This window comes from Idiotropiscis lumnitzeri, chromosome 14 (assembly GCF_059441095.1).
Source record: "Idiotropiscis lumnitzeri isolate Australia: NSW breed Sydney's pygmy pipehorse chromosome 14, RoL_Ilum_1.0, whole genome shotgun sequence".
Lineage (NCBI taxonomy): Eukaryota > Metazoa > Chordata > Actinopteri > Syngnathiformes > Syngnathidae > Idiotropiscis > Idiotropiscis lumnitzeri.
In genome coordinates this window covers 11,440,673-11,456,663 of record NC_142404.1, presented here as the reverse complement: position 1 = coordinate 11,456,663, position 15,991 = coordinate 11,440,673, and the positions used below count along the sequence as shown (strand labels likewise).

The 15,991-nt window shown below is 40.4% G+C and overlaps 1 protein-coding gene across 5 annotated transcripts in view; it reads right to left on the bottom strand.

Moving 5' to 3' along the window:
- LOC148323470 (glypican-6-like) overlaps nucleotides 1–15,991 on the bottom strand; it is an 81,872-nt gene that overhangs the window by 34,571 nt on the left and 31,310 nt on the right. For all 5 annotated transcript variants that reach the window (XM_088314481.1, XM_088314480.1, XM_088314482.1 and 2 more), the window contains 2 exons: nucleotides 14,402–14,793; nucleotides 10,305–10,470 (listed from right to left, as the gene is read on the bottom strand). In XM_088314481.1, the coding sequence (XP_088170607.1) occupies nucleotides 10,305–10,470; nucleotides 14,402–14,793 (558 nt within the window). The remainder of the gene's footprint in view (nucleotides 1–10,304; nucleotides 10,471–14,401; nucleotides 14,794–15,991) is intronic.

Sequence of the window (15,991 nt, the reverse complement as noted above, 5' to 3'; positions counted from 1 at the left end):
CGTAGCATCATTTTGGTTTGTGGCTAAGTCACCCAGCTTGTATATTATGCATTGAAAAAAAACCCCACTTTTTTCATATAATAATGGAATTGGGCTTTCTTGTGTTGAACTTTCACCATGATACAACAATTAACCATTAAGTGTATGGGGTATTTTTGGATTATGAATATGATGTTTATACATTTGGGTAGCAGTCGTCGGGGTTAAAATCGGCACCATGTCCACACCGTTAATATTGCTAGTAAAAAATATGTATTGTATTGTATTGTATTAAATGCATAAAAAAAACAATTTGTATATCTTTTGGGGGAGATGTGTGATTAGAAAAGGGGATTGTTGCCAGGCGAGGACCCGGAAACCATTGTAATAGGGTCGGAGGTGGTTACTCACATGCCTCGTGGCTAAACATCATAATACTAAGTGAGGAAGTATTTCAACATGATGATGATGTCAACAGATTAGAGACAACGGTGAGGCAGAGACAAGGGGAAGCAGAGCTGAAGGTGGCGGAAATTAAGATTTTCTTTAAAAGTGACCAGGTCGGATTGGATGAGAAACAAGCTCATTAGAAGAACAGCTAAGGTTAGATGGTTGGCGGACAAACTTAGACTTAAATGGTTTGGAGGAGAGATGGTAAATGTATTGGTAGAAGGGTGTTGACGATGGAGCTGCCAGGCAAGAAAGTTAAAGAAAGACCGAAAAGACGTTTGAGAGATGTAGCGAGGGAAGACATGAGGGTCGTGAGTGTTAGAGAGCCGTGACGACACTTAATGGGAAAAGAAGACTGAGTCTTTCAAACTCCTGTGTTTCTCAGCAAAAAAAATAAATAAATAAAATAATTCCACCAAACGATATAATGGTTGCAAAAAAAAACAAAAAACAACATAAAATATGACACTTGTCTCCATGGGGATCCCCACTTCCATTTTGGCTCAAGCCAGCATCGTTCCAAAATTTTGGTTGAATAAGTGCATTAGAGCTTCCAGTGCTTTGCATATATGTTCAAAATGTATACAATCCGACAAACTGTGTAACTCCAGCCATATAGTTGTTTTACATAATGACTATGCGGTGCATTATCATTAATACTAAACATCTCATAAATCATATTTAGCACTGCACCTTCCACCACATACTCCAAATTTTGCTGGAACCTTAAAAAACATCACGTCCATGAATGCCATTGCGCTCCACTTTGGGATTAAATGGAGTTGAAACAAACTAGCGGGCAAGGAGGCAAGCAAGCAGGCAGCGGGGAAATTGGCTTCATCTACTTTGAATTACACTTATGACCAGCGCAGCAGCAACGCGGGTCACCCACTCTGCAGCAAATGAAACGCATACTGTGGAACTGATGAAACACTTCACTCTCAAGCAGTATAGGTTCGGTCCCCCAATATAATCTAGCCCGATCATAAAAAAATAAATAGAATAGAAATATACATGCAAGACGTTATCGCTTATGGAGCATATGGTCAAACACATGCACATAAAAATAATTCACAGTGGACAGACAGAAAATAGAAATAATTGGTTCCAGCGTCACCATCGTAAAATGGGCAAGGTTTTATAATAACGAGCGTTGATTCATACGGCACAAATGTCTATGAGTGTCAGAAGAAGTAAACTTTTTGTGTCAAGCACTGTAAAACATGCAATAAAATAAACTTAACGACGCGTCAAGCAGCTAGCCAGTAAACCTGTAGCAAGTGGCTATGCTAGCGGCTAATGTTAGCAGTCGACTCCTCTTCAGCTTTTAAGCTTTTCCAGTCTCTGTAGTCATCTTCCTACCAAAAAGCCACAAAAAAAGAAAGAACAAGCAAAACATACCTCAAGCTCATTTTATACTCTTGAACCGATTTATTTTTTTTTAATTTTTAAATCGCCACACTTCCGGCTTCAGTTCCCACTCAGCAACGATTTGAATGTGAGTGTCAATGATTTTGCATCTGTATATGTGTCACTAACTGTCGACCACTCCAGGGAGAAAGTTGCCGCAAATCAGTTGGAACGCAAACGGAAAGATCGCAATTAACGAGTTTCACGCCTGCTGCATATTACTTATGTGAGCTACCGCACCACCCAACTGCATACTGTGAGCATTCTGTTCTCACCTTAGGAGTCTGGAGTTTTAAGCATCATGAACGACCATTCCGAAGACATTTAACTCAAGAGGCCTAAGTGAAAAGGCTTTTCAGCACCATTGTTGAAACGCAGAGCGTCTCTGAAGGCTTCAGACATGAAGGACACGCTGAGTTTGAACAACAAAGAGTGCAGTTTGATAAGTACTTGTCTTTCACTGTGCCATATGACCTCTTTCGCATTGTTCAATTCAATTACAGACGGTGACATTGAGAGACATGTATGAATAATGTTTCTTCCATTTGGCTGGAAGTACCGTTAGGTTAGTTTCTTTTTGTTCCACTCGAGTTCAGACTCTGGAGGGTGAGTGCAGCACATACATTATTTGACTTCGTCTGAAGGTGCTTTTATATTAAGAAAGCTTAAAAAAAAAAAAAAACTTTTTGATGCCAGCCTATAGTCCAACTAAGTCAAGGTAAAATAAATAAGTTAAGACTCTTATGGCTCAGACCAGCCCACTTTAGTTAACAACTTTTTAATGGAGTTGTATAGTTTTACCCTTATTAATTATTAATTTAAAATAGCTTACCATTCCCTCCAATATTATGATATGCTTATTGTATTTGGTTGAAAATAGTGGTGGGCATTATGACGATATTGGCTCGTTAAGGGTTTTAACGCATTGACGACGTCATAAAGTTGAAATATCGTTAGATCGTCTATAGCAGGGGTATCAAAATAATTTTTGTGGACGGGCCACATCGTCGTGATGGTTTCCACCAGTGAGCCGTTACGTCTGTGAACCCATATAAATGTATGATCACCGAACGTTATCTACATACGCACAATAAATTGATGGAATGCCAGTTTTGAAATCAGAAGCCAGTAATTGTTTGTTCAACTAATTTATTTTAAAAGGGGAGGATTGGTAACACATAAATGGCAATATCTCATATCTCAATGTTGTTGAAAGTGGAAAAAAATGTGCTTGAAACAAGCAGTTGACGCAGATGATCTGACCTTCGCGGGCCACATAAAATGAGGTGGCGGGCCAGATCTGGCCCCCGGGCCTTGAGTTTGACACCTGTGGTATATAGGACACAGTCTATATAGTTTAGCTCTATGGCAGCTCAGACGCACGCCCAACCAACCAATCACAGCACGCACAGTGCACTCGACGTGACGTTCCCTCCTCCCCGTTTGTTTGTTTTTGTGGCGGGTAGCCATGGCGAAAAGTCACCACGAAACAAAGCTGGTCCCGAAAAGAAACTCCACATTCACAGTGGGGATTTGGTTTGGCTTTTCCTGGAGGACAAGACGCAAACCATAGTTATTTGCATCGTTTGCAGAGACTCGGGTGGCATCACGGCCAACCTGTTTAAGTAATTGCTTGCGGAGAGAGCACCCAAAACACGACAGTGACACTCAAACCAAGCGGAGATCAGAGACATGGCAGCCCGAGGACAACACAACTCACGGCAATCATCATTATAACACTTGGCAATCTAGAATTGAATATTTTCCAAAAAAACACAATCTTTACAAGGAATCACATATTGTACATGTCTAATGTCTAAGTCAATCTATTTTCGTCTGGTCACACAAGTTTGTGTAAAATGTAAGCTGCAACATGAGGCCTGTTTCATAGTGTTGCAAAAGTATAATATCTGACATAATGGCCATGATTTAGCATTATTCCCACTGCACTTGCCCACTCGGGTGCTACTGTCTTTCTCTTTCCATATCAGCGGTAAGTGGGAGTCAGCGAAATCTATTTGAAATATTAATAACACACAATTACATTTCCACCTCCGCTGTTTCGCGAAAGCTGATAATTGGATCCTATTTAAACCTGCCGGGAAGGAGGGTCACTGAGCAGGGCCAGATCTGGTAGTAGCGTTTAACCCTTGCCTTACAGTGCAAAGAGCTCTCGCAGCAAGCCTCAGTGAAAATTTAAAAGGAAGGGTGAAAATAGGCAGAAGGTTTCTGTACTGCTGGTAAAATATGACATGGAATCCTTTCAAGAAAAATTCAAGTTTGAAGGAGGCATTTTGGACTTTTTAATGGCTTGTCATGTTGGGTCTCTGGAGTGCCTGCCCACCCAGCAAAGTGTGAAATAAACAAGCAAGTAAATCTTTGGCAGTATACCTATTTCTGAAAATGCGTCTGCACTGCTGGCCCCGCGACGTTTCACTGCAGTCGGGCTGAGTAAAGCTCCAGCGACACTTTCACTATCATGCAGAGGCAATGTCACACGAAAAAATAGTGCATACTAAACCTTATCTCTCATGGAACGTGGATGCCCCCCCCCCCCGCAGGTGGACTCCTACCCAGTTGGCCCCCAATACGGCCACCCCGCCCTCTGCACTGTATGGACTAGTAGAAATTTGTGGGGGGGAAAAAAAATTAAAGTAGTCATATTTTGACATCAAAAAGTGAAATGTCAACCTTGCTCAGTTTCGTGCGCACAATCTTCCAAATACAGATACATAGAATTTTGATTTATTATTAAACTGGAATTATTTGTCATTATAACTTAAGCAACAGTTTACGATACATCAGGCAGAGGTTGGTGTTCGTATGTATTGTTTGGAGAAATGCACGTACTGTTTTGCAAAGGTCATTTCTGATCTGAGATATGTACCAAAGTGACAGAAAAACTGTAATAGGTCAACAAAATCTTGTTACTGATGATGCTATGATTGATATTGTAATAGATAATTGATTACAGACCAAAATACTAATGTTCAACATCAGATTTTTTTCAACAAAAATGACATTTTCTACTTCAGCTTTCACCTGCACAACTCAATTATTTTAATATTACACATTTCATCCAAAAACATTTTATTTCCGTTAAACATATTAAGTCTACCAAGATGTTTTGCGTGACGTAATGCACCGAGATAGTGGAACGTACATGTTTTTTTGTCAGATTTTTGAGTGTTAGTGTTTTTTTTTATTTTGTATTTGTACAATATGGAACACATTCAGTCACACCAAAAGTAACTGAGTTTCAATGAAGCGTATACAGACTAGAGAAAAGTCAGCCGCATATATGACTACATTACCAGGTACAATTACTCCAAATTTACTTAAAAAAAAAAAAACAATTATATGAAAGTTTTAATCCTACACATTCATTTGAAAATGTAATCACTGCTATATATCAAATTAATACTTCAGACCAATAATGCATGAACATAGCGTCATTTAAAATATCCCACGTCACTCAAATACAGACAGCTGAAGCTTCAGACAGGCTTAATTAACATAATTAAATTGTAATCCCGCTCCCATTAAAACGTAAATAATTTGCTTTTGTAACGCACGCGTCCAATGGTAGCATAAAGATGTTATTACAGTTATGGGGGTTAAAAAAAGAAGAAATTCATCACACTGTTTAATACACATCTGTTATCATAATTAACGCACAAAGCAATTGTTGTCTTGCAGGAACAGGCGAGGTCGGCTAGGATGCTTTGCCGTCCGGAGGGAAAAAATGGATTAACGAGGGGCTACTCAGCAGAATCCGTTTAATCTGTTGTGTGATTTACTGGGATGTGATTTATTCATTGTAACGAGGGCAGAAACAAACAGATTAAATGACTTCAGAGACAAATGTGCAAAAAATACGTATTACCAACAAAGAAAATATGTATGCATAAATCTTTTTTTCTGGTGCCATCACACAAAAAAAAGCAATGTACACAAATGTACCTTGTAAATTCGACTGCCCCAAACCTTCCTTACAGTTGAGTAGTAACCGTAACTAACTGACTTATTAACCAACCTATCCAATGACTATCAAACTAACCAACTAACTCAACTCACTAACTGACAAAAACCCAGCGACTCATGAACTGCCCAACGAACTGAATAACCAACTACAACCATCTTACTAACCAAACAACCGACTAACCACCTGACTGACCACTACATTTCGTCTTTTTTTAACTACAATATGTTTATTGCGTCCTTGAAAGGCACTAATCATGTTTAAAAATGTTTTAATTGTTATTATAGCAACCCCCGCATTTGTTATTAAAGTTAAGTGCGTCTTTAAAGAATGTTGAATGCTTTAAAATAAAAATAAAAAAATATTAATTTATTTTAGTCCCACTTCAGTGACAGACAGTTAAAAAAGTTACTTTTGTTGTACGATTTGAGCATTTATGATGAATAGATTCACCCTGGAATGGATGTATAATTCCCCAAATTGTAATCTTTGTGGGTGAGTTTTGAAGAGAGCTTCCGGATTAAAAAGAAAATAAATAAATAAACTCACGCACTTATTTATTTACGTTCCAGTATAACGGTTAATAATGTAAAATATTGTAATTAAAACATTGCCTGTACGCTTAAAGCCTTGATGATGGACATAATTTGACCCTGGAACAGATGAATTCCATTTCCATAATTCCACTTTGGCCAACCAGCATCCTGGCACAGATTCTTGTTCAATCATGAGGGTGCCAATAAATATGCATTTACATGGGATGGAACCTTGGAGTGTCCAGTCAGCGTGTGTATTGAATGAAATATTTAATTGGCTTGTCTAATTATTCTCTTGCTTGGGGGTACTAAAAACAAGTGCGTGCATGAGGACTTTGATTTCATATTGTTATGAAAAAGAAAATGTCTTCATGAATAATTGCAGGACTGGTGAGAGAGTGGGAGGAAGTGATTAAGGCCCCTCGTGTCATTTACACTATGGATACATTTGCAAATTTAAAATGATTTAATTTTTTTTTTTTAAATCGTGCCAAAACTCTGCGGAATATACTGCATCTATAACTAGTATAGACTAGTAAGCAGTGCATCTGTTAGAGCGTACAGATGGTGCAACTGTCAACATACACACACTATAAAAAGTGCGCGCGCGCACACACACGATGGATAAGAGGCGAGGTCTCGTTAATGTCAAGTGCTGTATTTTATTTGAAGTGAGAGATTGTTGTCTGCTGGGGGAAAAATGTAGCTATCAGTGGGTGCAGCTTCTGAGTTTAAAGTCTTTCACACTCTTTGCTTGGATTATTTTTCACCTCCTCCAATAGCTTGTCGTCTGTGCTCAGTGGAGCAGACATATGATGTCGGTGTGAACGGCACACCATCAAGATGAATTTCTTAGCTGACGCTGTGCGCCAGCCCACAGCCCAGAACCTCAGAGACCCGGCAAATAAAGTCAGATTTGCATTCTACGGCTTAGTTCCTAAGAATTTGACACATATTTCCGTCTGTCTATGTTCAGAGGAGCTTTTACGGCGAGACCTTAAGCTAATCGAAAAATCGTTAGCATTAAAATTAGCTTGAAATGTCACAGGCAAAACTCATAAAAGCGCCGTTTCATTGACCACAAGATGGCCTGATGAAGACAGACTGAAAGCTGCTCCTGCATTAATGAGGCACAATGTGACCGTGGATGTCACCCAGTGAAGCGCAGATATTTCTCTTGCCAAGGCTGAACTTATATGAAACGAACAAATGAAGAAAATGTTTGTATGCGAGTTAAACAAGAGTCAACCAATCAACTAACCATCTAACCAACTAACTAACCAACCGAGCAATTAGCCAACCAACCAATTAACCAACTAACTAACTGATGACTGACCAGCCAACTGGAGAACCAAATGGCTGATTAACCGACCAACTCATTAACCAATTGATTCTCTTAAAACCCGTGGGTCTGACCAACAAACCAACATATCTCCTGTCCAACCAGCTAACTAAGCAACACTTGATTGACTGAGCCACTGCCTTATTAACCAATCATCTAATTAACTAATCAACTACAGACCAACTAATAGACTGACTAGATGACCAAATTTACTGACCAGCTAGCCGACTAACTAAATAATCAACTGGCTGATTGATTTTTCTCTCCGGCTAACCAACCCAATAACTACCCTAAAATCTTCTTTTCAAACTGACCAACCCACCAACCAACTACCTGACAGACTGGATGTCCAACTATCAACTAACCAATTTAGTGACTGACCAACCCATAGACTGACTTACCAACCATGTGACGAACTCTCCACCTGACTGTTCCATCCAATCAATCAACTGTCCTCGGGCCGCATGGGGCCCCTCAGGCCATAACTTGCCCACATCTGATCTAGAGTGACGTTTATTGTGCATGAGATTTTTTATAATTTAACATACATCATCGGATTTGTAGAAATAAATGATACACGCGACATTTAACGTTTTTCCCAAATCACCAGACAGATAAAAATATATGTTAGCAACTTCGACTTGACACGCATCACGCGCTGCGTGTCTCTTTGTGGATTTGGGATTGTTTGAGGCCAATTACAACTTTTGGAAGGCTGTGTTTGCTTATTGATATTCTTTTCATTCTTCTGCATGAAGCCCGTTTTATGCAAAGCATTTCAACAAGATCGATGTGATCAAATGTGATAAGTTGGACCAGCACCACAAGTTATGCAGGTTTACCCAACACCATTCCGCTGACGAACTCAAATGGATTTCGAGGCCAGTGTACATCCAGTCTGAAACACTTGCATACAGCGGATTTAAAGGTAAGAACAAAAAAAAAGGACGAAAACGTCATCTTGTCGTGGAAGCACACAACAGTACGTGAAAGATAAAACATGCACACTTTGGTGCTTTGTCCTCCTCTAAAACGACCCAAAGTAACCCCAGAGAGCAAGCAGGCGCGATATGACTTCAAGGAAAGAGCTTCTACTCCGGGATGGGATTTCAGTGTTTTCTTTGCCACAGGCTGTCAGCACAGTCACCCTTTTTAATGTCGCACCTTTACACGACACGCTGCCTACTGGAGTCATGTGCGCCGGCAAGGTCTTTCATGGAATATGAAATTAATATAAAAACGTTGCATTGATGTTTGCGCTCTTTGTCTCAGCAGCGGAACACGTTCCCAGCAATCAAGTTGACATGTTGCGCCTCCGCCACGTAACAAATCCCCATAAGACTCGACGGGAGAGAAGAATCCAGTGAGGAAAATCGTTTGCAATGAGGGAACATCTGGGGGGGGGGGGACATACCTTCTCATTTGAGGAGAAGCTGGTGTTGTCAAAACGCAAAGCGAAGCTCCCCTCCAAGTCAAGTTCACTCGACACAAACTGTCAAATTGACAAGATGAGCATCGCAGTATGGGCCATCTGTTCTCATCCATATTAAGTAACCGTCTTGAGCTTCCCCAGTGATAACCGCCATATTCATTTTAATTATTTTAGTCAACACAGGCATGCTTAACGTCAATATGGAGAAATAGTTTTCATGTAAATTACTCTGTGAGTCAGTTTTTAAACTGTGGCCAAACCTGTGCTGGTTATTATTTCATTAAAATAAACATTTCAAAGAAGGTTGTCCAAAATTATTGATATTCATTGCTGCAAATATTTGAAGATTAATGAAAAATGGCATCAAAATTTGAATAATTCTGGACCAAACTGTATTTGTGAGACTGTGTTCACGAACAGAGGGTTTTGTTTTCATGAAAAATTTGCAGAATGTCATGAATGTTCACTTCAGTATATATAGAATCTATTTATTTATACTTGTCACTTGTTGTCAATATACCATATACCAATAGACTTTTTTTTCATAGATTTTGAACCATGCGGCTAATACAACAGAGCCGTTTTTTGTGGATTTTATTTTCGCTGGTAGGGGCGCTCTATAGTTCAGAAAATATGCTAAATAAATCTGAATTTTTTTTTCCTCTCGAGTCTGTTTGGTTTTAATTAGCAACGTTGTTGCCGTGTTAAAAGGCACTGTTTTAAGAATCTGTTTATGTACCTTTATGTGCATTCACAGTACAAAATCGTTCCGTACATGCAGTAAACAACAAAGTTTTTGTCAACATAGAAAACTGCGGCTTATAGCCTGGTGCAGCTTGTATATCTTTTTTTTTTTTTTTTTTTTTTTAAGCGTTATATACAGGTGCACCTTTTAGTCCATAAAATACGGAATATTATGCGAACATGTGGCGATTTGTGATCTTGCTACGGTCCACTTTGCTGCTGTTAAACTAGACTTATCCAATTGGGAGACTAATATGTATTCTACCCTATTCTATTGCTAGTGTCAAAGGTCATATTGGTTCATTTGTTTTTCCTGGATCTCATTTTTTATTGTGACCTCAATAACAAACTCCATTACATAATGGCCACGTGCACTCGGCAGTATATGAACCGACTTGAATAGAGCAGCGAGAAATGAATCACACTAACCGATGTAATGGTTCCACTCGGGGTCCAGGTCGGCCTGATTGGCCAGGCAGCCTTTGATGACATTGAGGCAATAGTTCTTGCAGGGTTTAACGGCCGGCATGCCTTGACAAAAGGGGCAGTACGACATCTTGGTCAGCGCTCGCATGCATGCCGGAGTGCTGCTCACCTGGAAGAACACACAAAGCGAGGGGGTGTGAGCACCTTTGGACAAAACATAATCATACTTAACAACGGAATGATTTAATTTTTATTCATTCCGCATAATAGACTTCTGACTGTAATATGTGTTTTTTACCAGTTCCAAGTACTCCTCAGAGCCTCCACCATACCTTCACGTTGTGTTGAACTGTGTATGTATTTTCCAAGAGTACACACGACAAAATAAACGGTGAAATATAAGACCACCTGTCCTAAAAACAAGAGAAGACGCCATCCAGCATTATGAAAAATGTTTAATGGACACTTTTTGTTTCAGGGAGCTCCTGACCATTTTCAACAAGAATGGGAATTGTCTAACTGAAGTCACCCTTTTAGATTCAATTTTGAGCTGAGGAAAAAAATCTAATAAAATAATCAAAAGCTAATGGCTTGACAAACGTTTCATGTTGTCTATGTTATATAGTATAGAATGTTACATTTGACATTTCTACGTTATGCCAGTCTTCATTACACACCATAGACTGGCCTGCAGCCAATCAGAGGGCACACGTAGTCCAACATCCATTCACGTTCACATTCCATCACACCTATGGACAAGTTAGCACCTTTAATTAAAAAAAAAACGTGCATTTTTGGGAAAGGGGGGGAAACTCCACACAGCCGAGATTTGAACGTGTGACCTGCATACTGTGAGGCAGTGAACGTACTAACCACTACTCCACTGAATTTGTTCCATGGAAACATCAATACAACGCAGGTATTTTCAACAACTTACTACCCCAAAATGTAATCACAAAAAGAAACCAATTTTGCTATTGAAAACGGGCAATTTTTGAGACTTCACCTACACAACAACGGCCAAATGAACTCTTAAAATGCAGTCTTGGGAATATCCCAGCGAAGGCTTTGTTGGAGCTCTTTGGCTTCGCTCAATAAATCTATAACAGATCAGTGTGTGTGTGTGTGCACATGCTAACCGTCACAGCAGAATGATGGGACGTGCCTAAGACCAGACAGAAGCTCGGTGCATTCTATCACTGCACCCGGGGTGTGCCCCATCAATACAAACGCCGCATGCGTAATCCCATCTTCCCCCTGCCTTTGCGGCCTCTTTCCAGCCGAGTGGAGATAGCAGCGCCACGGTGCAAGATAGAAGAATGCCTCTCCACCTAGACGTTAAATGCGTGACACCCGTGGGCCCACTCCTTTACAATAAACGAGAAGATGAACCACCACCTCGCCCCCCTCTCTCCTCCGAGCTTGTCATATATCTCAGGGATGAATTGGGCACAGCCGGTATGCACTCACCTAAGGCTGTTTCCCCGCACACACATACATCCATCTCTTCGAGCGTCAACATGCCAGGAAACAGCAGCAGCAACGGACAAATGACCAGGCTGTTCATAAAGAAGGAGGGACGGAGGGGAACATTTGAGAAGGTGGCCTCTCGGTCTTCTCCACGCTCCTTCATCCTGTGACTCACTCACTGTGAGCGATTGCTATTGAGTGATGCACGTGTTGCACCTCGGAACACTGCAACATTAGTGCTCTGTTAGGTCACACAGGTCAAGCGTGCAGCAACATTGACAAGGAGAATGTGAGCAGGGGCAACTGAACGATAGCACTTGGCAACTTTTGCAGTAAAATGTCACTCAGTCCAACGAGCATTTTGCTTTTTATTTGACTTTTTTACTTATTTGAAGAATAAAAATAAAACAAGAGCAATAAACTGGGAGAAGCGATTGATGGGCCTTACAACCCGCATGCATGTTGGGACAATGAGCGGCTGATTTGATGATGAAAACTAGAATTCATGTTATGTAATAACTACGGTAGAAATTGGACAAAATCACGAGGGCTTTTTTTTTTTTTTTTTTTAAATAGGTGGACCGGGCCAAAGTAACCCAAGAATAGACAGGTCATCATATCCAGATCAGAGTGTATGGTTCCTCAGGGCTCTATCCTTGGTCCTCATCAGTTTATTTTTAAATGTACGTGTCTGAGAACAAATATTTTGATTGTGGAATGTAAGATATTGAACTGTGTTAAACAAAAGTGTCAACAATGAATACGGAATTCAGCACAATCAAATTAGCGTTTTGCAAAATAATTCTTTTTTTTTCTCAAAGAAGGTAAGGAGAGGTCTGTGATCCTCATTAATCTTAACTAAATGGATTTCAAAGCAGCAAGACAATTACAGTCTGGTTCATTGTTAGTTTCATCTGACAAAATCCACCTCTCAGTTTACATAGCATTCCCTGTTCCGACTCCTCAGTATATTTTACTTCCATGATCACGTCTGTAGCCCAAGGGGGAACTCTCTATGTTCTTTGAGAAAGTCTGCTGAAAGGACACTCGGTTATAAATTATAGAACAGTTTGCCTGCTCATCTTAGATTTTCTTCTGTGTTGTTTTCACAACAAAACTTGTACATTTTTGAAAAGCCTTTTGTATGTATTCATTCATTGGTTGCTAACAAATACGTCTATGGCTTTAAACCCATAGTGGGTTCGTGACAGTGTCGTAATTTAATAAAAATTCCAAATCAGTGACACAGTTGAATTTAGCGCAGCTCCCCGTGATATAATTTGGAACGCGAACCCCGATACCCCGTCTCAACCATTGGGGTCCAATGAGTGAGCAAAGACTTTCTAATTGACTTTGCACATTTTCCTGTTTGAAAAACATTTTTCCCCACATATATTGTTTAATCGGCTAGATCAAACAGCAAATTAGAAAAGGGCTTTCAGATGTATGCCTCTTCTTACATTCGGGGATAGGACGGCATAGGTCAATAATTTAACTTTGTGTTGGTGAATGTCCGGAGAACATTTGCGACAGTGAACGCACCTTGACAAACTCTGACTTTTTGATTGGCCGGCCACAATGGGTTCTAAAATTTTAAAGAGGGCAGATGGATGGAATGTTTTGGTAACCTCACCTCATCGGAGAAAAAAAAAAATACATTTAATTTTAAATTCTAGTGACCAAAAGCATTACAACAATATATAAGCCACAGTATTTAGAAAATAAAACATTAACAAGCTTTATTCATTTTTTTTTTCCCCCCCAAGTTCGGCGGGCCGGATTAAAACGTTTAACGGGCCGCATGTGGCCCCCGGGCCGTAGTTTGCCCACACCTGCTCTAGAGTGTTTAATGCACTGCTAGTACTACATTACTTAAGTCAAATTAAGGGTATTTGAAAGGCAATTTTTGAGAGGCTAGTGTGCATGAGCATTGTGTTGCTTTTCAATAACTGGCCACGTTCCGTCATTTTTGTAGGTTTGTGTGGAAGACAGCAAGAAGCGCAAAGAAGAACATTCTTGTTTTCACATCGCCGTGATCACTCCTTTTTGGTTTAACCGGAAGGTGTCTGCTCACACTTTTAGTCAGCACAGGTCCTCGGAGATGGATGTAACATCACCACCACAGGTGCTGGGGGAGGCAAATTAACACATGGGGAGTTCTGCTCGTGTATTTGGAGGGTGACACTTGTTGTAAATTAATCCAAGATTCAACCCGGTGCCTTTTCCTTTAATCTCACCCTGTATATGATCAAAAGTGCAAACACTCCCGGGGCAGTACGGTATAGAAGCATGAGAGGCATTAAATGAATGCGTTACATCAAAGAGAATATTAAGAACATACAGCTTCATTATGGTTGCTAGATGCTGTGGGAAAACCTATGTAAACAACACTGACCAATTCTTGGATTACCTTTTCTTTTGCACGTCACCTCTGGGAAACAACATCTGCAATATTTAAGATGTTTGACGACCCACACAAGAATTATTCAGAGTAAGGAGGAAGTTGTTTACAGTGAAAGAGCAGAGAAAAGCCAGCTTGCTACACAAACAGCAACCGTGACCTCAGGCGTGTTGAATTCTGCAGATGATGCACAAAAAAGTTGTTGATTCTTAGGCCTTCTTTAGTTTACCTTAGAGACTCTCTGAGCCACCTCGCGGCCGACGGAGAGTCCTTGGACGAAAGTGCGAGCGGCGAGAAACGCACGGGTGACTTGAGCCTTCAGCTTCCTGGGCACGTCTCCGAAAGGCTTGAGCTGATCCGTGTACTTGCTGACGCACTCCAGGTAGTCTTCAGTGATGACGTACTGGGAGTTGAGCAGCGTGAACATGCGCTCCAGCAGCCGCGACCAAAAGTCGTTGAGCATTTCCTCCAGGTTGACGTTGCCCCCCGTGTAGTAGCGCTTGAGCTCGGCGAAGAGGTTCTCGAAAACCTCGGCGTTCTGCATGTAAGGCTTGCCGTACGTTCGCTTGAACATCTCGTTGAAGGACCGCTCAGTGTTATCCAGCAGCTCCAAGAAGAATTCTGCAAAGAAAAAGTTCTTTCATGAGTAACATTCTTGAGTTAAAGTTCACTCACTGGATACTTTCTGTGCAATTTCTGCACACTTTTCCATTTTTTTTTTTTATTTTAGCCCCAATACCTGTTTTGAAGGGGCGGTCGTATCTCATGGAAATGAGCCTGTGCTCTTTATCCCCTCACCCTTCACTCTAGGGCAGGTGTGGGCAAACTACGGCCCGGGGGCCACATGCGGACCGTTAAACATTTAAATCCGGCCTGCCAAACTTAATAGAAATTAAATGAAGAAACCTTGTTAATGTTTTATTTTCTAAAGACTGTGGTTTTTCAAAGACATATATATTGTTTTAATGCTTTTGTTCACTTTTGTTTAAAATTAAATGTACTTTTTTTTCCCCGATGAGGCGAGGTTACCAAAACACTCCATCCATCTGTTCCTGGCTCGGCTGTCAAATTTTAGAACCCACCAATCAAAAAGTTTGCCCACCCCTGCTCTAGGGTGTGCAATCTAAAAACTGTTGGGTCAAAAGCAACCTAAATTGGGTGAACTAGCTAAAAAAACAGTCAAAAATGGCAACCAGCTTCTGCTAATTTTCACAATCAAAACCAATCTTCAACCCAATCTGTTGAGTCAAAATAATTACCGCAGCTCCCCTCGTGTCTATTTGAGTCTGTGCCAACACACGAATGTCATTTGTTACCAGATTTTGTAAAGATTTCAACACTTCAAAAATATTGAAAAGGATGACAGTGAACGTGTCATGGATGTACGTGAACTGGTTAATTTAAGTAAGAGCAACTGTATCGGGCAAATCTCAAATTGAGAGTAGAGAACTGATGTTGTACCAGGGTTTACGCTTGCTTCTCTCCCAAAGTCAGCTGGGAGAGGCTCCAGCTCACTTTCCACCCCACTGGGAGGGAAGATAATTTGATGCTGCACTTTAAAGTATTGTTGACTTTTATCTTTGACGTGGTACGAACGAACAAAAGCTCCACACGAAGCCTATTTCTGGGAAGCAATAAGTTTCATGTTTACAGTCTGTACTGTCCAGATCACGTCTGTCAAAATTCATTTCAGTTTTATTGTACAGTGTCAATTCAAGAAGCCTCTGCAGTATCTCGCAGCAGTTTGTATCATTGCTATTATTAAAGACAGTCACTTGTCTGAAAATCTCTTTTTGAGACCATTGCTTTAACTCTTAGA